Source organism: Daphnia pulicaria, chromosome 6 (genome assembly GCF_021234035.1).
Source record: "Daphnia pulicaria isolate SC F1-1A chromosome 6, SC_F0-13Bv2, whole genome shotgun sequence".
Classification (NCBI taxonomy): domain Eukaryota; kingdom Metazoa; phylum Arthropoda; class Branchiopoda; order Diplostraca; family Daphniidae; genus Daphnia; species Daphnia pulicaria.
In genome coordinates this window covers 16345304-16367879 of record NC_060918.1, presented here as the reverse complement: position 1 = coordinate 16367879, position 22576 = coordinate 16345304, and the positions used below count along the sequence as shown (strand labels likewise).

General features: G+C 45.8%; 2 protein-coding genes across 8 annotated transcripts; both read right to left on the bottom strand.

Annotated features, from left to right (window-relative positions):
- Window positions 1-20: 20 nt before the first annotated feature.
- Window positions 21-3668, bottom strand: LOC124344529 (galactosylceramide sulfotransferase-like). The gene is made up of 5 exons (XM_046798094.1): window positions 3186-3668; window positions 2035-2112; window positions 1499-1766; window positions 765-1342; window positions 21-626 (listed from the first exon to the last, which is right to left on the bottom strand). Exons 1-5 carry the CDS (start codon window positions 3380-3382, stop codon window positions 485-487), a joined length of 1263 nt encoding a protein of 420 aa, XP_046654050.1. The 5' UTR covers window positions 3383-3668; the 3' UTR covers window positions 21-484.
- A 2240-nt stretch (window positions 3669-5908) lies between these two features.
- LOC124342537 (histone deacetylase 4-like) lies at window positions 5909-22336 on the bottom strand. 7 transcript variants are annotated; one of them, XM_046795495.1, is made up of 20 exons: window positions 21717-22336; window positions 21192-21287; window positions 14591-14793; window positions 13873-13968; window positions 13601-13747; window positions 12800-12906; window positions 12282-12517; window positions 11816-12064; window positions 11558-11649; window positions 11346-11480; window positions 10813-11172; window positions 9493-9696; window positions 9156-9411; window positions 8488-9078; window positions 8213-8376; window positions 8004-8123; window positions 7773-7895; window positions 7373-7684; window positions 7063-7259; window positions 5909-6957 (listed from the first exon to the last, which is right to left on the bottom strand). In XM_046795495.1, the coding sequence occupies exons 2-20, from the start codon at window positions 21220-21222 to the stop codon at window positions 6903-6905; spliced, it is 3678 nt and encodes a 1225-aa protein (XP_046651451.1). In that variant the 5' UTR covers window positions 21223-21287; window positions 21717-22336; the 3' UTR covers window positions 5909-6902. The 7 variants fall into 7 exon arrangements, with proteins under 7 accessions (XP_046651451.1, XP_046651452.1, XP_046651457.1 ...); XM_046795496.1 differs by having other exon boundaries at window positions 13873-13959; XM_046795501.1 differs by lacking the exon at window positions 11816-12064.
- Window positions 22337-22576: the final 240 nt, after the last annotated feature.

Here is a 22576-nt window from a genome sequence, read left to right as displayed (position 1 = left end):
AGGAGAGAAAACATTAAGAATTCACGTTCAGAGTTTATTACCCCACGGGTTTGGTCATTTCTGAACCAGAAACGATCCGCTTCCATCTGCTTCTTCTCTTTCTCCTATACGGTATAAATATATATTCAATCGAGGGTCATAATTTACAATCAAGAATCGGATTCACGAGCTTCGAACGTTGGAAAGAATCGGAAAGAGGCTGCAAAAGTCAGTCAGAACAAGTCGGAGAAAACATCACAAGTGAAAGAAGAAGAAGAAGAAGAAGAAGAAAGAAAAAAAAAAACATCACAGGGCCGAGCTAAAAAATGCCAGGCCACCCGGCATCATATTTTCTCCTGCAACAAATCAGTATTAAATTATTTTCTCCCTTTTTCGTTAATTTTTCTTCTTTTCTATTCATTGCGTCGATTTTTTAGATATGTTGTAGCTGGGCCCATTTTTCTTTTCGGTTTGGCGCTGGACGTGTTATGATGTGCGATTCGATTCAGTTGGATCTGCTGGCGGACGTTGCGACAAGGAACGGGTTCCTTTTCAAGGCCATTTTGGCACGCTGGGTCAATTTCTCGCGGAAGAGGCGGAGGTAGGCCGGCTCGCTCATGGCGTACGGGTCGCAGTCCGGCTTATTCCTGTTGCAACGATAAACGAATGCCATGGGAAAACCGCGCGGCATATGGAATGTAATATTAAGAATCATAATCATAAAAAACAAAAAACAAATGACTATCGACTCGGATATTTTTCCGTTATGAATATCAGGCACTTACGGCTGGATGAGATAACCGAAAGTGTCGTTGTGCGTTTCCAGAAATTTGCCTCGGAGCTTTTCGTTGCCGACACGCTGGATCACGCAGCGCTCTTGCAGTTGCAGGTTGGATTGACGCAGGAGCCGCACCTGTTCCTCCATGCGATCGGATTGGCCGGCCACCGTGTTGAAACGGGCGACGTGGTCGTCGAAGCGCCGGCTGAAATACTCGTAGATGCTGGTGTCGAAATTGAGCCAATTGCCCAGGATTTGGCGTTCGTCCTCCTCCAGTTGAACGGTTCGCTCAGGTTTGCGGACGTTCAGATCCAAATGGGTGACGTACTCCAGAGGCCAGCACAGACGATCGGCCAGCAAGACGAGCGATTCTTCCATCCTTTCGGCGATCAAAACCAATTCGAACTGGTCGTCCAGTTGCTCGATCCGTTCCCGGATAATTTCAGGATCTTTGTTAAAGAGTTTCGGAGAAACTCCCCAGTCGAAGGCGATTTGGTTGCGACCGAAACGGCCCATCCCGCCCCGCGGTTTGTGGTCGATGACGCTCTGGTTGTTCCGCAACATCCGGACAAATCCTTTCAAGTCCTAAAGTAGATAAACGGTATGAGCGGTACAAACACCTTTTAGCGATAACCCAACGAAATAAAAATCGTCTGAGACGAGACCAGGAAAAAAGCAGCGACGGGCGTCGCCCATAAATTAGGAAAAAAAAAGGTTGGACGTGTAAAATGGTCCGTTTACCGTTTTGTAGGTGGACCTCAAGCCCATGTAATTGTAGAGCGACTCGAACTGGTCAACGGGATCACGGACGACGCTGAAAGCGAACGTCGACGGGCCCATGAGAGCCATGACTTGGTCGCGATTCCAGCGGTTGTGCAACGTGAAAATGTCCACGGGCAGGCCCCCCCATGGCGTATTCAGAACGGAACTTCGATTGAATAACTCCGTCCGCGATAGGTAGTTGCCCTTCAGCGGCATGGCCACGTTCAAATTCTCTCGCAGTGCGTGTCTATACGTGTGTGTGTGTGTATACGGGGGTGACAAGGAAAAACGGATACAATCATCGAAATCAATAAAAATCACACCGTGACTTGTGAGCTTTAGAAAATGCAACATAAAATCACAAGAGACAATAGTTAACGAGTCCTGTGGCTAACAATCTGAAACGAATTAATGATATACATTATATTATAAGGAATAGATCCTATAGCTTCTTACTGAATAACTCTTATTGTTACTATTATTTAGGTACGGAAACAAAAAATGAGTGTTCGTACCTGAACAAAACGTTCTCAATGGTGGAACTGGCGCACTTGTGAGTTTTCATGAAGGCGATTTTGTTGACCGGTTGGCATCTGTCAACGTGGGACCACATATATAAAAGCGGAAAAAATTGCGATGATGAATTGAAAAGAAAATAGACAAACAGAGCCGAGAGATGATGAGAAAGAAGGCCACCTCGATTCCGGGTATAGGCCGACTGAGCAGCTCGACGACTAAACACAAAACCTCGCACAAAACACACAAAACAGGGCGTGTGAACTGAAAGAGAATGAACGATCGATTTGGAAAGCCAAACCCATTCAGAAAAGAGAGATGTGTGTATAATAGCACACGCGCGTGCAGAATCGGGTGAGAGGATCGTCCACCGTTCGGTTGATTTATAATTGGAATCATTCCACTTTAGGAACTGAAAATGGTACCGACAACAACTGCGTTAATTAGCATCAAAATAACGAACTTCAACGAAAGGGGCAACGAAAACATTGTTTCGTTATTATTATAACGAAGGAACCCTACGGATAAACCTGGGGGATCTACAGGTTGGGCTAAATGCCCACCGCAAATCATTTAATTCATCCGAATTTTTTCAGAAAAATATTCCAGAACAAAAAGGATGGGATGCAACAGGAACAACCGAAGCAAATCGATATGTGTCGCATAGTCAACTGATGGTATGGCCGTTGAAGATCCCACGGTGTTTTATTTTCCAGTTTCGCTTTCCTTCTTTTTTCTATTCGTTAATTAGTAATTACAAAAGACTAACTTAACACGAGTGGTCACCTTATTTCTGCAAAAACAATGGTGAACAATGATAACGACAGCTCAAAAGGAAAGACAAAATAGAATTATTATGAACTAAAACAGCGAACCGAAGAGATCAGACAATTTTCTGTAACGCAAAACGCCAAAAGTCTTGCACACGAAGGGTGGGTGGAAAATAATAACTAGAGTCAGCACTTAATAAAACCAACGAATTTTAACGAGCCTTGGAAGTTATTGCGCGTGGAAATGATAAAAAAGAAACGCCTGGCGACGAAGAGCGCGGCGTGGGTCAAGGAACCTTACAGTTGCGTGCAGCGTCGGCATGACGGTCGGTCTCCTCTAGCCGTTGTCACCGTGCCCAGGTGTGTATAAATGTACTTACTCTTTGCTGCTGGTGGGATGATCGGAATCGATGACGTCAGCATTCTCGGCAACGGCGGCCGACAAGACGGGACTATTGTTGTTGCTATACGGCCGGTAGGTGACAATGACCAGCAGAGCCGAGGCACTAAACAGGAACAGGTGACGAATGGAAAATCGTGCACGGATCGAACCGAATTGGCCGACCAGCTTCATCATCTCGCCAGCGGATGTGCAGCAAACAACACGAAATATTTCGGGCAACGATTCTACAAGAACCGAACGCGCACAAAACAAAAATATACAGTAGAAGACGCCGGAACGAATAAGCTGATGATGCTGCTGGAAATGTTTCACTGGATGAACCAATAGACCAATAAGTTAAACGAACGATTTCAAAAACCAAAACCAAAACCAAAACAAGAACTTGGTTGAATTTGGCGCACGTTCAACGGGAGCGAAGGCCCAGTGCAGACTGATTTGATTCCGGCCGAAAGACAAACACTTTGTAGTGGGTATATAGGGACGACGGTATAAGCCCTGAGAAAAGGCGATTGCTGAGAGAAAGAGGGAGAAAGAGAGAGACGGAAGCCGAAGCGAATAAGGAGAGCTAAGGGATTCTCTCGGAACGAACTGTAAAACACCTCATGCGTATGATTTCTATCACCTGGTGCGGGAAGAAGAAGAAGAAGAAGAAGAGATGGGCGAACCAAGTGGCCATACGTACTTGGATGCCCGCTATCTCTTATACTACATATATCCCAGCAGCTATATCTATTCGTCCATAGAGTCCCTCCTTGCCGTCGCGAGGAGGGGGTGTGTGGGTGGTGTTGAAGGCGGGCCGGATAAACAGCGAAACAAAAAAGCCAAGGGAATAAAAAAAAACTGCATCATGGGAAGCAATGGGAAGTCGGAAAAAGAATAATGGCTGACGATTTCTCTCTCTTCTTCTTCGGCTTTTTGTTCACACATACACACACACAGGACCAACGTGTTTTCCTTTTTTCCCATTTTTTCATTCTTTCTTCGCCTTTTGTCTCTACGCGTATACCACCGCCATCGGAAGGCGAGCGTGTGGTTTGAGATCCAGCCAGACGGAACCGAATCGACTCCTCTTCATATAATCTATAATTTTCACTTGACATCATTAAGTCGCCATATTCGCTAGCGTGATAATAACAAAAGAGACGGCGGCGGCGGCGGCGGCAGCAGCAAGAAAGAAAAGAGCCAAAATCACGATCGTTACATCTTTTAGATTTGGCTGGCAACTGTGTCACCCCAATCTTTTGGAAAAGATTTTTTTCTTTTCTTCTTCTTCGTTCGAATAAAGATGCGCGTTTTCAGACCGACACAAACAGGTCCCGATAAACACCTCATACATCAACTTCATTTTTAAACCAACAAAAACATCAAATCTATTTGTTTTAATTTGTTTTTTGTTTTCTCACATGAAAAATAAATGAACGAGCGACATGTCCAAACGCCCAGTCACCGGCCATCACGTCACATTGAATAGACACTCACACGACCATCGACATCAGTTGTACAGAGTGCGAGATATCAGGAGGTGAATTAGACGCAAAATAAAACAACACAAGCAACAAGAAAAATAAAAGTGAAACACGGACAAAATGGGGGTAGGAGATATAATTTCCTTTCAAACAACGACCGAATAATAAAATTCCCCCGAATAAAAAAAAAAAATAATAATCAAATGAAATTTTGTGTTTTCCGTTTCTGGTCGGAATTGTCCAAAAAAAGCTCACGAGGAAAAATTAAAAAGAAATGCGATCCGCAGGAAACAACATTTTGAAATGGCGACGTGAATTTCTTTTTTTTTTCCTTCGCATCTTTGACAATTTTCTTGTGTGAATATGACAAACATTTTCTAAAAAGATATCGAGGGCACAGGACACGGATTTCTGGGCAATACGGACGCTTTTCTTCTTTTCTTTTTCAAATTGAAATCGGAGGGGGGAAACATGTGCGTGGAGACGGAGATGGCCAGCTGCTCTCGTCTAATATTTTATTTCTTAACAGGAGGTGGTTGCTGTGAATTGTTTTCTTTTCGGGAACAAGTGGGGTGGCAGCAATAAATCCAACAAGTCAAATAATTTCAAAGAAATAAACACAAACTTCCAAAATGAAACCATTCCAAATCATTCACCAGTGTTTGTGTGTGTGTGTGTGTGCAACTGACTAGGAGTTTCATCTCTTCCAAGTGGAGAAAAGAATCGAGTGGGATTTCACATGAATCAAAATAAACGCATATGGGACAACCAACATTGAAAAATCAAAAATATAAACCCCAAAAACTTGCCAATCCAAAATTGCGCGTGTGTTTGATAATTCCATCGAATCAAGAAAGAAAGGAAACGAACGGGAAAATGAATATGAAAGGAGAGAGAGAGAGAGAATCAACTTCTTTTTGCAGGGAATGTTTCAGATCGGACAATTTGCGACGGGGAGTGCGCCGAACGAGAAGATTACTTTTTTCCTTTCTCCCTTTTTTTTGTTTTGACAGTTGTCAATGTCTTTTAAATTTTTTCAAATATCGACGGTTGGGTGTCTCATTTCTCTCCCCTCTGGTCAATGAAGAACAAAAGAGAAATCATGTCGAACCAAACGATCGATTTCAACCTGACATCTGTCCTCTTACTTTTTGGTTTGTTGCGCGTTTGCTGTCCTCCTTGTGTTGGGCTGTCCATCATCAAATCGAGAGAGAATGGCGAGTTCAAAACAATCGATTTCGGGTGGGACTGTATTTTGTGCGTGTGTAATAATGAAGGACGTCAAAGAAAAAGACAAAAGAAGGAAAAAAAAAATTCAACAGAAATCAACATTGCAGCCAATCGTGGCTTTTTACATCTCAGCTTTCAGTAAATTAAAAAAGAAAATGAAAAACAAAAACGAAAAATTAGGATAACTCACTGGTACATCAAGTTCCATGTTTCTTTGGGCGTAAAATGCGCAACATTAAATCTGTGTCTGTTCGTAACGAAATTTTGGTTGGTTTGTCCACCGCTTAATTGAGTGCATACATGTCCCTTCTCTGCCCTCCATCAAATGATTTACTTTCCTTGACAAAAATATCCTAAGATTGATAGCAAGTGTTGGACCATTGTAAATTGAAAATAATAATAATAAAACAAACAGAGAATAGACAAAAGAGAAGGGGGAGTAAAAAGAAGGATACAACAACAACAACAACATAACAGAAAAAAAGAAAGGTCGTCTACCGATCATCAACCGACCCTTCGTCGTTTCATTTTTTCCCTCTTGATTTGTATGCCTATGTATAATATGCATTGTTTATGTAAATATATATATATATATCCCAATCGTATTGATGCGTGGAATGATTTCCGTCTCACTTTTCGTCTCCACCCCCTCCCCCGCCTTAAATCTTCCAATTTTTTAGAAAAACAAAAAAAAAAAAAAAAACACGCACACGAAAAATAAACCAAAAAAACAAAACCAAAAACAAAACAGAAAAAAAAAGAAAACTATTCCGTGGCCCACAAACGAGATCGCCAACTCTGTATGTTCTGTACGTTTAACGGCGCTAAAAAACTTGAATAATAAAAAAAAATAGCACCATTTTTCTCTCAAAATATTCTTCTTTCTCTGTTCGGGCTTCTTTGTCCGCTTTTCAAATAAATCCCCCACCCCCTTCCAATTAACACTAAAACAAAAACACAAGAATTCATTTTGTTTTTCTTCTTTTTTAGATTCCGTTTCACTTAGATTCGTCTTGATCCATCGGCTCTTGTGACAATTCTCTGGACGAGGACCTGGAAAAACAGGAAAAATAGAAATGAGTCATTTTCTGTTTAAATTGAATGACAATTTTCAAATGAGGTTTTTTGTAAAAAAAAAAAAAAAGTTGTTTAACTCACGCGATGCTTTTGCTGCTATCAGTGCGGCAGACCGAGAGGCCGGCCATGGCTGAAAGTGTTTCGCTGTCCTCGCCGCCTTCCAGCGATCCGGCTCCATTGCCGCCGCTGAAACTACGCGACCGGCCTACTCCTTCGACTTCGTACGCCGACAGGCTGACGGAAAAGGCGTAGCGCTTGATAATGGGCCAGTGAGGTTGCTGCGTGAAAGGCGACAATTAAAAAAATTCGCTCACGGGAAACGGAATGCGTGGGAATAGGGACGATATCACAGAGGATGGAAGACAAACTCCAGATTTACTATCATGATTACCTGGATCGAAATGACTTTATGGAGCGAATCAATGGCATTTTGGCACGGCCGCCTGGCGAGTTCTTCTTCACGAATGGGCACTGGCTCGTCACCGAGCAGGGCCCGGACGCACTCGTGCGAGGCGTCGCAGATGGCCGGTAAATCATAGCCACCTTCGAGCGCCATGACAAGTTTACCGCCGGCCAACTCCATTAGTTGTCGCGTCATGTAGCCAAAACAGGCGGCCGACACTTGGTAGCCGCCCAGAGGAGACGGATGTCCCGTTGCGGCGTCAAATCCAGCTGAAACCAGAACAATTTCTGGGTCGAAATCCTATTCGTGACGGACAATGGCGGGCAATTAGAACAACTTGAACAATTTGGCTGTTTCTTATTGTGTGTGTGAGTGTGTGTCGATTTACTTGAGCAATAGGCATAACAAGGGCGCGGAAAGCGGCCAGATATTCGGCGTCTCCTAATGGCGGATTAAGTCCACCGGACCAAGCGATATTGACGTTGAATCCAATTCCGTCTTCGGAGCCGCACTGTCGTCAAAGCAACCGGAAATCGGGCAAAGAGTCAAAAAAGGGGAGGGAAAAAAAACAAGATTATTTGGATGATTAAGAGACGGACGACGGCCAGGATCGACTTACCTCAAGAGGGTTACCAGTCCCAGGGAAAAAATGACCGTCGTCGTGGCGATGGATGGAAATGTACAAGATGTGAGGGTCTTCATAGAAGATTTGCTGGGTTCCATTACCGTGATGGACGTCCTAATAAAAACAAACCAAATAGGGCACCCCCCGCCATTCGTCAATGATCTATCCACACGTATGGACATCAATATAATTGCGGATGTTACCCAGTCGACGATGAGGATGCGCTCAAGTTTGTGCCTGAGTCTGAGCTGTTTGGCTGCTATGGCGACCGAATTGAAGAAGCAAAATCCCATGGCTTGCTGGGCTTCGGCGTGGTGACCGGGCGGGCGGACGATGGCGAAACCGTTCCTAATCTCGCCCATGGCAGCTGTCCAAAAATAATACTCACGATAATCAATTTATTGTTATCTCTGCGTTTCCTTGCCTTTCTAGACACGAACGTCTTGTTACAAGGAATTATGACCGTTTCGATGATTACCCTTAAAGGCCAGATCGATGACGCAGCCGGCAGCCATCCGGGCGGCGGAAGGCGTGTGGATGTCGTTCCAGGTCGTGTCCGAGTCGACGCCGATGCCGCCGCACGGCAACATGACGAAATTCTTCATGGGCAATTCGGCGAAGCGATTGACGTCCACCTTGGGACGGTGCATGGGTTCCGTGCCAAAGAGCATCGTGTAGACGTCAGAGTGGACCGACTGGAGCTCCTCGGCCGTGGCCTTGCGCGAGCGGAGCCGCAGGCAGCGGTGGACGGCTCCAGTCTCCTGGAGACGGGCCCAGATGCTCTGCAGGCGGCCGCCGTGCTCCGGGTGGGCGCTGTTGCTGCCACACATGCACTGGTGTCGCAACATGAGGCCGTCGTAGGCCAGCGCGGTGCTGGTGCTGCCCGTCTTGGCACCGCCGGCCGACGGACCCCATCCGGCCGCCGCCAAAGTCATGGGCACCACAGCGCCTCCGCTCTCACCTGCTCCGGAAGGGCCAGCACCGGGTGGGTCGAGGGAGACCAAAGGACTGGAAAATGCCCGAGACAACGGCCGGGCGACATGATGGCCACGTGGAACAAAGGCCGAACCTGGGGGAGGGGAGCAGAATTGAAATTTTAAAAATCTTGTGAAATTGTCCAGCAACAACCAAAATGCAATGACTCACCTGGACTGGCTTGAAGGGAACTTCTTGTGCTGGAGACGCGCAACTGAAGGGGCGAAAGGCCGTCCCGCGAAGAGTGCCGGTCGGCTTCGGCCTCTTCCTCCAATTTGTGCTCAGTTAAATCGATGACTTCCGGCAGAGGGGCACCCCGTTCGCGGTCGCGTGACATTTCTCGAGCCACGGCCGCTTCCGTTTCTTCCTCCACGTTTTCTACTTGGCTCCGGCTACCCGCCCGAGTCAAGACCGTCTGGCGGATTTGCTGTTTCCATCAAATTTCCATTCAATAAATTCAATAACATTATTATTATGATGCCAAATGTCAAATGGCGGGCATTATTACCTGTTTGAGCAAATTGTGCTGGTGTTGTTGTTCGTAGATGTGACGTTCGCGGACATACTGGTCGAATTGCTGCTGCGTCAACGGCACGGTGGGCATCACTCCGTGCGGGGCTCCCTGCAGCAGCGGGTGGCCCAGCGGCAAAGGAGCCGATTGCGTCCGTCCCAACGGACGCATTCCTGATTTGTTCAATCTCGCCTGGGCGACCTATTTCCGCACACAAGAAACAAATCAAATCAATTAAAGCCAAACTGGAAATAAACAAAACCCAAACAAAAAACCAACGCCGTCAAACAACAATCGACTGGCCAAAAACTATAATGGCCCGGCAATTATTATAGCGAGCGTTTCGTCACCATGCCGTAAAAGGGGGGCGGAGGGCACACGGCTACTACGCTACTACTTGTAACTGGATCGCCTGGAACTTCTCCTTTAGCTGCGCTGCGCTGTAATGTGTGTGTGTGTATATGCGTCGCCCGTGTTGGTTTGGTGAGGGGAAATATATAAATAAAAAAGAGAGGGAAGGTCGGTCCGGCAACGAAAGTGCGTCGATGCCAAGAGAGAACCCAAAAACAGATCCGACGACTATATTGGGGTTTGACAAGGACGACATTTGAAACTGACTTCTTGGCTTTGGCTTTTTCCAGCAGTTTGGGTTTGGTGGCAGGGGGTGTTCAAACACGATGAGAGAACACATCGACTTTTGATTTATATTTTCTGTTCCGCAGTTGTTGAGAAAAAGCGTCGCTCGGCAGTTTTTTTGTGGAACCGTTGCCCGGCGCGATTTGAGTTTCGACTTGTTATCATCACTCCAAGCAAAGGAACCAACGCGGAGGGTGGTTACAATGTTACAACAACTTACGTCAGCGGACGGAGAGTTGGCTGGCCAGGAATGACGACTTACACCAACAGAGATCGCCTTACACGCCTTACACAGAGAGTTGAAAATCGACTAGCTCATTTTATGGGGGGGAATTGGCCGACCCGCGCTTTTTCACCAACGACCCCAGTGTACTCGTCTTATTTATTTTCGAGACGCCAATCAAAATTTCCCTATGGCGCCCAGTCAAATACGGGCGAATCCGAATTGGGAAAACCAAATCCGTCCCAGAAAAGGCTGTCGGTATAGACAAGGAGATGATTCAAACAAATCGATGAAAAGGTTTCTTTTAGGACTCGTCCGTTGCTAAGCAATCAGTGGGGGAAAGAAATAGGACGATGCAATCGATATCGATTGGTTCGATAATAATCACTGACTGGGCGGGATTTTGGGTTGGTTTGTTTGTTTGTTTGTTTGTATGCGTCTCTTTGTTGTGTCATCACCTGTGCGTCGGTGATGGGCGCGCCGTTGTAGAGTCCGCTCATCAGAATTTGGGTGTGATGGCCGGCCTGCTCCAGCAGTTGCATTTGCTTTTGAATGTAGCCGGGCGATTCGGGACTGCCTCCGCTGGAAACGTAGTCGCCTCCGCCGGAATCCAGCGGCGGCGGCGGGAAGAAAGGCGGGCCAGACGGCATGAGGAGGTGGTGATGTTGATGGAGAGGATGAGCATGAGGGTGGTGCTGAGGTTGCGGTTGCTGGTAAAGCGGATGATGGCCGGCTCCTGTGGCCGGCAGTCCCATACGGACGGAGAAAGCTGCGCGCATGTCCACCACTTCGCTGACCATGGCCAATCCGGGAGGTTCCTGCAATTTATAAATAGGACTCAATTATTTCCTCCATTCCACCTTGAAACTCGGTTGGATGTTGAAACGCAAAAGCCAACAGACAAAAAACAAAAAATAAAAATAAAAGGGAAGCCAATCAAATTTAGCCCCAAATGTTTTTTTTTTTTTTTTTTTTTCTTTTAAATCCTTACGGCGGCATGATGGCTGGCTATTGCGGGCCGCCCAAGAGATATGTTGGGTAAAGACGGGCTAGAATAGAGCGTCAGATCCGAAATGCTTCCCTGACCATGACTGGCCATAAGGTGGTACTGAGACGGACTGATCTCCTGTGGACAAAACAAAAATCAAATGTTAAACTTCAAAAACTTATTTTCCTATTTAAAATGTGTCCATGAAAATTAACCTCAGGTACAACTCCTGACGAAGGATGATGAGAGCCAAGCGGAGATCCGGCACCGGAAGGCGATTCCGGAGTGCTTCCACCCGTGTCTTGACCTACAACCATTTGGGAAAATAAAAATAACCCACCGCCTTTAGTAATTTAATCAAATGAAACGGAAAATGTGGTCCGACCGGGAATGGAATGGAAAGGGAGTAGGGAGGGGGTAATCGTTAAAATATTCGATCACAAGATGCGTGTTAGTTGAGTAGCGTCGATTACTTGTAAGCTGCGACATCCGCTTAGCGGCCAAGGCGACCGACGACGAGTGGGCAGGTGGCGGGGCTTGGCGGTGGTGAAGCGGCGGCGGCGGCGGTAGGTGATGATGGCCAGGCAGGACCGGGCCGCTACCCGCCGAGAGGTGGTGGTGAGGTACGCCACCCCTCCGCCGGGCCACCAACGGACTGCAGTTGCGACGCTCCACCGTCCCGCGATGTTTGTACCGCATTTTGAGCAGGTTGGGTTCCGACGCTGGCCATTTTTCGTTCGTTGATTGGTTGGTTGTATTTTTGGAGTGGACGGACGGACAAAACCAGATGCGATGGGATGGATAAATACCATGCGGTTATTAATCAATTCAAGTCAAGTCACTTAGTCAGAAATGCAAGAATTCAAATGCAGAAAACTGAATAATGCCCATGCTCGAGGCTAACAAAAAATGGACGGAGGGGGGGTCGGAGTGGCTTACCGGTTTTGCGGAGAGGAAAGTCGTCGTCGAAATTGCCGGAAAGGAGCGGATGGCGATAGGGATGAGGATGGACAATGCCGCTGGACGAAGAGGATGAACACGACGAACTGTTGCCACCGACGCCGTTGCTGCTGTTGCCGCTCCCCGACGAGCCCAATCCGCTGGATAATTGCGAGGTGGATCCTTTGTTGTTGCTGCATCCATGGCTGGCCGGTAGGGTCGGCACAGCTCCAGTCCTGTTCACACCATCAAAAAATGTTAAAAATAAAAAAAGACGAACCAACTACGGAGGAATGGAACAGAGTGCGAGGGGGGAACTGGTTGAATAAAAAAGAACCGAGAGGAGAGAAAGAAAAAGTGTCGTCTCTCAGGTGAGACGGCCTAGTTTTTCTCCCTTTCTTTCCCAATTTTCATACGAATGCCCGTTAAGTTGGGATTCCATTGTTTTCTTTCTTTCTCTCTCCTCGTTCTTACCCAACGAGAACAACAAGCAGAAAGTACGAATTTCCGTCACTTACCAGGCTCGGTACGGGGCCGACGAGGAGCTGGGCGCATTGGCAGTTCCATTCCCGGCAGCTGCGGCCGCCGCTGCCGCTTCACGTTGCTTCTTATTCAACACGAATTCCTAATTAGAATTTGGAAAGAAAACAAAAAGAACTTCAACATTTGACAATTTTCAATGCAAAAGAGCAGAGGGGACATGGAAACGGAATTTCACTGGCACTGCTGGGCAACACACAAGGAAGTCGTTGAAGGGGGGGGGGGGAGAGAAAACGGCCCCCAGTTAATTACCTATCCACAGGTAAAAGAAGAAGAAGAAAAAAGAAACGAGTTTCTCAATTCCGTTTTGCCGGGCCAACCAAATAATAAAAAAAACAGGTCGATGTTTCCTTGGTGAGAAGAGATTCAGATGCGAATCATCACCATAATACGTACACACCAGAGTTACACATTTAATAGTTAAGAATTAAGTCCCATTTTCTTTCTTTCCTTTCTCTCCCTCCCCCTCCCATTTTCTAGTTTGATGGTTTTTACGACACGCCATGGTCCACCTTCGTTACACAATGCGCCCGTTTCTTGAATCGAGGAATGTTGCGGTGGTATAGGCAAGGGTATAGGAGTCTGAGGACAGTGACGTCAATGTGTAACAGACATTGTGTAACACACGAAAATGTGTACGCACGGAGGTGATTGACCTGCTGTTGCATTGAAATGAAACGGAAAACATATTTCCAGACGCCGACTCTCTTTTGGGGGGCGTTATGGCGGCGGTTAAGCCTAAATAAGAAAGAAAAAAAAAAGAGTCTTGTAACACGCACCTGCAGTCTTTGTTTGACTTCGGAGGAAGCCACGGCGCTCTGCTCGCGCTTCTCCTTGTTCTTGAGGGCCAGCAATCGCTCCTTTTCGTGCCTCTCCCGTTCCAGACGAGCCTCTTCTTCCGCTTTCTTCTTCTGTTCCAGAAATTCCTGCGACGTCCAATTCGGTTGTTCAAAAATGTCAACGAGAAAACCAAAACCAAAACCAAAGAAAAAAAAATCTCAAATGTTATCAAGGGAAAATAGAAAGAAAATGTCGAGGTTGGAGGACTCACCTGCATTTGCTGCTCATGTTGGTGGGCCAGCTGCTGCTGCTGGGCCTGGTACCTCTGAAGGAGGACTTGTTGCTGCAGTTGCTGCTGCTGCTTGAGCTGAATGGAAAGAAGCGTCGAGGGAGATACCGATCGCCAGGGGGTTACCGCAAAACCGTAGCAGATCACAGCATCGTCGTCCGGGATTTTCGAAAACAATTCAGAGACGGGAAGAAGAAGAAGGGCAACAACACAAAAAAAAAACCAAAAAAAAAGACAAAAAAAGAAAAGAAAAGAAACAACCAATCAGGAAGAGTAAACTAGCAACGAATTCAAACGGCCTGGAGCGCCGCCCGGAGCGCCTGGGCGGTTGCATAACAACAACACGGTATTGCCGAGCTCGAGGAATTTTCTTCCGTGTCACTCGTGTCACACAAGAGAGAGAAAGAAAGAGACACATACAATCCGGGCAGGTTATAAATTTAGTGGCCGACTTGTTTTATGGCTGTTGGCGAAAGGAGCCCATTGGTGAATCGTCTTTTACGACTATCTCTCTTCTCTCTTCTCTCTCCTCTTGTTATTCTTTTTTAGCAGATAGCGAAAAAAGAGTTTGGGGGTAGAATTCCTCCATTGTGTGTGTCTGCATATCTTTTTCCCATTTGATATTTCTGAATTTGTCTTGTCCCTCAGACTTCCACCCAAAAAGAAAAAAAGAGGAGAACGGCGCACCGGCGCTACTCACCTGCATTATCTGATGATGGATTTCGGCCTGCTCCCTGTAGCTGGGCAGATTGTTGTTGTTGTTGGCAGCCGGACTGGCCGACGTGACGGCCGATGAAACCGACGAGCCGGAAGAAGAGGAGCCAACGACCGGACCGACCACCATTTCGGGCCGTCGGTGCGACGTCACAAAGGAACTGCTGAGCGGTGATGCCGAATTCATATCTAATTGAAAACCATTCGAAAAATATCAAATGGAAAGAAAATTTGAAAATGTCAGCTGGAAAAGGCTTCGTCGAAATCGAGTCACGTAGTCACATTTGCCCACAGGTAGTCCCAAGTCAACCCCCCCAAAAAAGAAGCTTTTCAGCTGGCCTCAACCATTTTTCTTTTCGAGGGGAGAGTAGTCGACGAAACGGGCGGCGGGGGATCTCAATCGAACGAATCAATAAAACGATTTGCGTCGTCGTCGTCGTCGTTGTTGTGTGTATATCGTCCCATTGAAATTCTACTTGCGTAACGGCCGTATACTCCACTCGACACACTACAACGGCGGAAAGGGGAATTGAGCCAGCGATATCGACGAAGAGATAATGTAGGCCCGTCTGTCAATAAAACTGGCAGCCATATTTGTTTATTACGCATCTGTGCGCTAGTCACGAAAACACAGAGTCGGGAATAAAAAAGAAAGAAGGCCCCCTCTCTCCACTCGTTTTTCTTTTTTCCCTGTCGTCAGGTGAACCGGAATTCTCTATTCTCTCGACTCACGCCGATCTGGTGGAAATTCACGAATACAAACAAACAGCCAGACTCGTCCGGGTAAGACAAAAAAGAAAAAAAGAGAAACAATTTCTATCGTTCCCCCCTAAAATACGATTGGCCGAGACCGACCGAATGTTCCCAAAAAGTTGACCTTTTTCCCCCAAAACAACAACAACAACAGCAACAACAGAAAGAGTGTTGTCTTAACGGTAGAGGTCATTGGCAGAGCGGTGGCGGCCCCGGCCTCACCTTGACGTCACACCAGATAGAAACAACAACAACACACACGGATGGTTGCGTGCCGTTCCCTTAAAAGGCCACTAGCCGTACTGGCGTTCAGCAAACCAAAGAAGATAACGTGGTGTATACACAGGGAAACCGCATTGCCGATTAAGAAAATAAAAAATAAGAAAAAAAAAAAGTTTTTTCGAATTTTTTCTTTTTCTTTTTCGTTATGTGGAACAGAAAGAAGAAAGAGAGAGAGAGAGAAAATGGCCGGTTACGCCCGGCCAGCTTAGCCGTTTAAAAGAAAATAATTTGCCAATCAAGAAAGAACAGGGAAGCCAGTTTATGTCTTTCGGTCGTGAAAGCCGCAAGGAAGAAGAAAATAATAATAAAAAAAGGGGTTTTTTTCCGTTCTTCTTTGAATCATAGGCGGCACTGGGACGAGCAAAGACGGCTGAAAAAGAGAGAATTTTGAAAAAAAAAAAAAAAAAAAAAAAAAAAATGCGAATGGAGAGACTGAAAGAGAGGAAAAGGACACACACACCATAACAATTTTCGAACGATACGATACTCGTATTTCGACCGCCAGTTCCAAGGACACTGTACGTGAATGTGTGAGCCGTGAGTGTGGCGGTAAATAACTCGATGAGAGGGAGCCACTCGGCTACTCTTTAAAAACAGAAATAAGAAAAAGAAAAAAATTTCTTTCAATTTTTTTACTCCGTTTCGAAAATTTAGAGGATATGAAAATTATGAAGTCATAAACCCAAGGTCCGAATCGGGGTTGTTGGGGATGAACCCTAAATTTCTTTTCCTTTTTTTTCTTTTTTTTTTCTTGAATAAATTTGACACGAAAAGGTGGAAATTGCCCCCCGGTAGGCCGAGAGAGACTTTGTCACGTAAGAAAGCGGCAGCGCACGGACATTGTGCGTCGCCGTAAAAAATAGATGAGGCGTCAAGGTCGACGGGAGGATTTCTCGGGTTGGCTGGTGGGTTGTAGAGGGAAAAGAAAAAGAAAAAGAAAAAAACTATTTTTCTTTTTCTTTTTTCGGGACTGACGCAGACTCGTTCGCATCGAGTGATAACGGCCGCCATCACGGCATTCGCCGATTTTTTTATTCCGACTCGGAAATTTCATTTTTGTTTTCCTTTGCGGTGGACAAAAAAAAAACTCTAATGGATTTCAAATACTCCGGTCGAGAGATGAATCGAGTGAGAGACTCAATAAACCACTTGTTTCACTCTGGGAAGAGAGAGAGAGAGAGAATAAGAGGGTTGTGGTGGGTGGGTTGGGAGGGAACGAATAACAAACAACGGAAATAGAAAGCCATTGAATGTGCTGCCGACTTGAGTTGAATTCACACGCACCTTTTCACACAGGGAGAGAGGCGCACAGCCAACAGCTGACGAACTCGACGACGAGATATAAAAACGATTAATAAAACGAAAGAAAACAACCAAACAACAAAAAGAAGAAGATGGGGGCCTCAATAAAACGATGGTTGGCTTTTGATCGAAAGAAAGTTCGTTTGGAATTCACAGTCTCAGCGGATGAGAAACGTCGGTGTTCGGACTTCGGAGAAAGAAGACGGATACTCAATTGGCACGAGGTATCATTTGGACCCCAAATGGCCACCACCGTAATATTCCGGCCAAAATTCGGCTTGCGAAAGACAAGAAAATCAAATCGTCGCACAAACGATCAAATCCACACACACACACCCACCCACACACAAAACACAGTTGGGCAATAAATAATAATTCTGTCAAAGTCAAAACTCAATTTCTCACTTTTCGAGTTTCTTCTTCTTGCTCGACGTTGCCGGGGTTAACTAACACACTCACACACAACACAACACACACGCACTCAACACTGACAATAGAAGAAGAAGTCGAAGCCAACAAGTTGAAATAAAAACAAAAAAAAAAAAAAAAACTTTTTTTTTTCTTTTTCTTTTTGGTATTTGATTTTTCGGTGGAGTGGCCGCGCGCGACTCTCCTGTCAAGCTCGCCAACGCTATCTGGCCGTCTTCCACCAGCAGTCGCTCGGTTTCTCTCAATCTCCGCCCGGTTCGCTTCGCCTCTCCAGGCTATAGCCTTACGCCATATCAACACACACGCAACCCAGAGACGACGACGACGACGACCGACTCCCTTACTATATACATACAAAGTATATAAATACAAGATTTCCTTTTTCTTCCTTTCTTTCTTCTTTCTTTTTTTTCTTTCTGGTCGAAATAAAAGGCGATCGCCGCGCCATCTAACGATCTTCAATAATACATCACTGATAAACCGATTATGTAATAAAATAAAAAAAGACGACTGACGCACGGTGGGAAGGAAAACTAGAACAACAGCCAAAGTTGAAAGGGGACAAACACACAGCGAAATGAAACAAACGGGCGTCGTCGCCTACACACGAAAATCAAACGCCACGGCACACGGCATCCGCCATCGGCTGGTGAATTGTTAAAATGAAATTTGCCAACACATCTAGAAAATGCAGAGAGACAGAGAGAGACTTACTGATTGATTTGGATTACAACGTCAACAAGAGACCCAGAGTTTGGGTGCCTATCGACCGCATCGGAGTGGCAGGCACGGTACGGTATCGATGACGACACGCCCGGAGCTGATGGCAGAGAAGAGCCAACCAGGTGCTTTTCCCATGGCGATTTTAAAAATTCAAAACTCGGTGAAAAGAGGAGATGCGCGCGCGCGCGCGCTCCCGAGATGGGCCAGGTGCGTTTTTGATACGACGTCACGTGGCCGGAGGCGGGGGGTGGTGGTGGTGGGGCAACAAGGGGGGAGGGGGGTAAAAGAGGATCGAGGAAGTGGCGGGATAAAAGGCGAAAGCAAAACAGGGACGGATGGAAAGGAGCGGGCGTGCCGTTTGAGAATCCCGAAATAGAACGGGCGGTCGATCGATATAGCAACTTGCGAGCAGCAAGCGCCGCATGGATGGCAACGCAAAAAATAATAATAACAATAAAAAGAAAAAGACGGGCGGAAACAAACAAAAACAACAAAAAGAAAAATCCTGCGAAATCGAATTGGAAAAACAATCCTTTTTGAAAAAGGCAAGACAAATAAAAAGGCGAATCTTTCTCAAAGGCCGAAAAAAACAAAAAAAAACAGACGGCGCAGATGACACACGAGCGAGCCGAGAGAAAAGGAATTGCAATAATAAGCTGCGCTTCTATTTTTAACCCTTTCCCAAGTTCTTTTGTTCGTCGCGTGCGGCCGTTTCCATCGATCGGCCGAGAAAAAAAGAAAAGAAAAAATAACAAGAGGCAGACGAAAAGTGATTACGTTCGTCATCCGGTTTGCGCTGCTATAAATAAAACGGGGTGGAAAGGAGAGAGAAAGAGGAAGAAAATAAAATGCCGGAAATGTGGAAGTTATGAAAAAGGGCGAGCGAGGGAATTGGTGCGAATTCGACGCAACAAGGCGACGCCGATGTGTGGTGCTATTTCGGTCCGGCGTCCGGTTCTATTTTAGAGTCGGCGACATTGAGAGTCTTGTCTACATGTATACACATACAACGCACACACATATACACACGGGGATTGGGTCCCCACCTTGTCCAGCCTCCTGCTGGACAAAAAAAAAAAAAAGAAAAAAGAAAGAAAAAGGCAAGTCGGTGTTTGTGTTCTCTAGACGGGGTGGTGGGTTTTTCGGGGGGGATTATCTTAATATAGACTCGCAGTCGACACCAGCAAAGAGAAAGAACTACAACTACTACTACTACTCCATCGGACTGGAATATCCGCCTCCTCCTCCTCCCAGCCTGGCCACTTATAAAAAGCCAATTCCTCGGTAATTCTGCGCCGTTCGTCTAGAGATGGATTTGTACAAAAGTGCGACACTAATTCCCACATCAATTTCGGCAGAGATGATGAAATGGAAAAATAAATCAAGAGAAAAGGCAGACGGTTGTGGCAACTGATAATCTAATGTCGAAGAAAAAGAAAGAGTTTTTGGCGTTCTTTTCCCCCCTGGAAATAGATGCTTCATCCGTTTTATCCCCCCCGATGACGGACTATTCTCACTCGGGCATCAAGGCAAAAGAGACGAGAGAGACGAGAAGAGAGAGATAGAGTGCGGCTAAAAATAGACGCAAACTCCTCTGTGTGTTAGTTAGAAGTTGTCTGGATGACGTTGACGACCTCCCAGTGGGATTTTTCGCTCTCATCTTCTCCTTCTCTCTCTCAGCCGACCGACGACGACGACGACGCACAAGGGGGGTGGCCGTGGCCGCTCAAAAGGGCGTATTTTGGCTCTCCCATTTTTAAACCCAAAAAAAGTTCTTTTTATAAATGCACTAAACCCATCTCCTTGTTTTCCTCTTTGAGTCGCCCCGGACGCAAATAGATCATCATCGGGTTTGCCCACTGGAAAATAAAGACACTGGACTCGTTATTTTTTCATTTCTTGTTTAGTTTCCTACTCAACCCGATTGTCATTATGCTCGAACCCGGCGCCTATTGAAGCGCGTCTCAACAGATCGATGACGCTCACAAGAATCCGCCAGTGGATCCCTAGGTAGAGAGACTAGAAGAGAGAAGATGGGACGGCGGCAGTGTTGGGGTTTATTTATAGATAGATTTGCGGCGCGCTCTTCACATATTAGCCTATAGATGCCATCTAAATATAAACTCATCTGCGACCAAAACAAAACATAACCCGCCCCTGCTGCCCTGCCTGGCCCCTTGTTGTTTCCCAGAAAATAATAACAAAATAAAAAGAAGAAACAAAAATCTTTTGGGGGCTCTTTCCGACTGTGTCGACAGATGGCCTTTCCGATTCCGACCGAAAAAAGTTAAATCGGCAAAGAAAACTACGAAACGAAACGACAAATACAAATAAAAAATGTCCCTTTCCCTTGACAACACCAAAAAGTTACATTTCTTTTTCTTTGTCTCTCTCTCTCTCCTACACGGGTAGAATGTTGTGAATGTCAATAATAAATAAGTCCGTCCGTCCGTCCCAGCTCACGAAGCCCATCAGTTTGCGCATATGGCAACACCACCACCAAGTCCGTTAAGTCGATAGACCCAATGCCCTTTCGTTAAGTCGGGCTTAAATAAACAGACATTATATTTAGATCTATATCTCGTAACATGTCGTCAAGGCAAAGATCATATCGGCCCAGACCTCGTGCGTTATCTGTTTCTCTTTTACACGAGTTTTTTAAAAACCGCACCCAGAAAACTTGATAGTTTCTTCTTCCTTTTTTTAAAAAAAGGAAAAAGCTCTCGATTCTTTCCCTTTCACTCTTTTTTAGCCTGGTCTTGAAATAGTCAAAAAGGTCTCGCACAAACCCCCCCAAAAAGAAAATTGATTATTAATGGCATTTTACACGCAGGCGACTCCTGTGGAAAGGTCACCGTGAATTTGCATCGGCGTGTGCAGAGTACAGCGTCAAATAAAGATAAGGCACACACACACGACGAGGATGAATGTCGAGCACTCGACTCGAAAAACTGTTGGGGTACAAACAGCACAAACATCATTATTCCTAGTGTTATTGAAGAATCATCATGAAAGCCACTGGGAAACAGAAATGGTGAGTGTGACAAGAGAAAATATGGAAGAAACGGGGGTTTTGGTTTTGGGTTGTTATTTTTTACCGTTCGATTGAGGCAGTTGCTGTTCGGTCATATCGTCCCGATAACGGCGGGATACTTTCCTCGCTGACGGACGAGAAGAACCAAATGGGCCAATGTCTGAGGGAGGAAGAAGAAAAAAAAGACACCTGTTTACCACCTTACGACATCGACAACAACAACAACAGAGAACAAACAATTGAAAAATAATAATTCAGTGTGTGTATCGGGAGGACTCGTTTCACGGTTTATATTTTTCCGCTGGGATCAACAAAGACTTTTTCCACGTGTACTCGGGTGGAACGCCCATACAGGAAGTCAACGCTAGGATGGCCAAGTTGATTTTCAACACCTGAATGTGTGTGTGTGTGTGTGACTGCGTTACAATTTTTCGCAATCGAACGAGGAATAATCAAACAAGGGCCTCCCAAAACTTTGTAGTTGGAAAAGAACCTCGACGATGTGGATTGGATTCGTTTCCTCACGGAGACACACAAATGGGGTAACAGCTGATCGCCAACAAAGAAAAGATTATGGAAAATTGTTTACCTGATTGTCGAGTTGGTTGGTTGTACTTTTCTTGAATTGTTGGGTTTTTTGTGAACTGATAAATTGAGAAGTTTGTGATTTAGCGACCTGGCACGACGGCCGACGACGGCGGTGGATGAACGGCCATGAAATCGATCGCGATTGGCATTCCTCTCGCGACCGGGCCTCGCTCACCGTTACGCTTTTTCAACGGGGCAAGTGTGTGTGTTGGTGCAGCACGTAACGTCTTACGTATACGTGTGTGTGTGTGTGTTTCTCTCTAACGATAGATACACACACACACACGATGATGGGGGATTTTCTTCTCTGCTGCTTAAAAGCGATCGACAAACGTACACACACAATGTGTAGTGTGTGTGCAGCAATCAAAACGATACAAAGTTTCGAACGGAAAGTAGCCTACTTGGCAGTGACTCCCAAACAACAACTGCAACGTATAATAAAATTATACAAAGCACCAACTCTTCTCACAGTCAAGACACACACACACACACGCACGAGAATTTCTCTCGACCAAAAAGATTTTCTTTCCTTGGGGCGAAACAACTCGCTGCTGCTGCTCTCTCTCACTCGCTCTGTGGCTCTTTCTCGACTCGATTCCACCTTGCGCGGAATAGTAAATAACAAAAATTTTACACAGACAGTGTGTGTGTCTGAGCTGCGAGCGAGAGCTGCAGAACGCGTGTAAGAGTCAAGGGGGAACCCACCATGACATCTAGCGGTCATGTCGAAAGACTCGTGGCGGATTCGTACAGGTAAACGAATCAACAACATTACGACGAATACTTTTGATGTCACTTATGGCTCTATGCGCAATTGAGAAATTCCAAGAAATCAAATTCTCGTTTACCATTTATTTT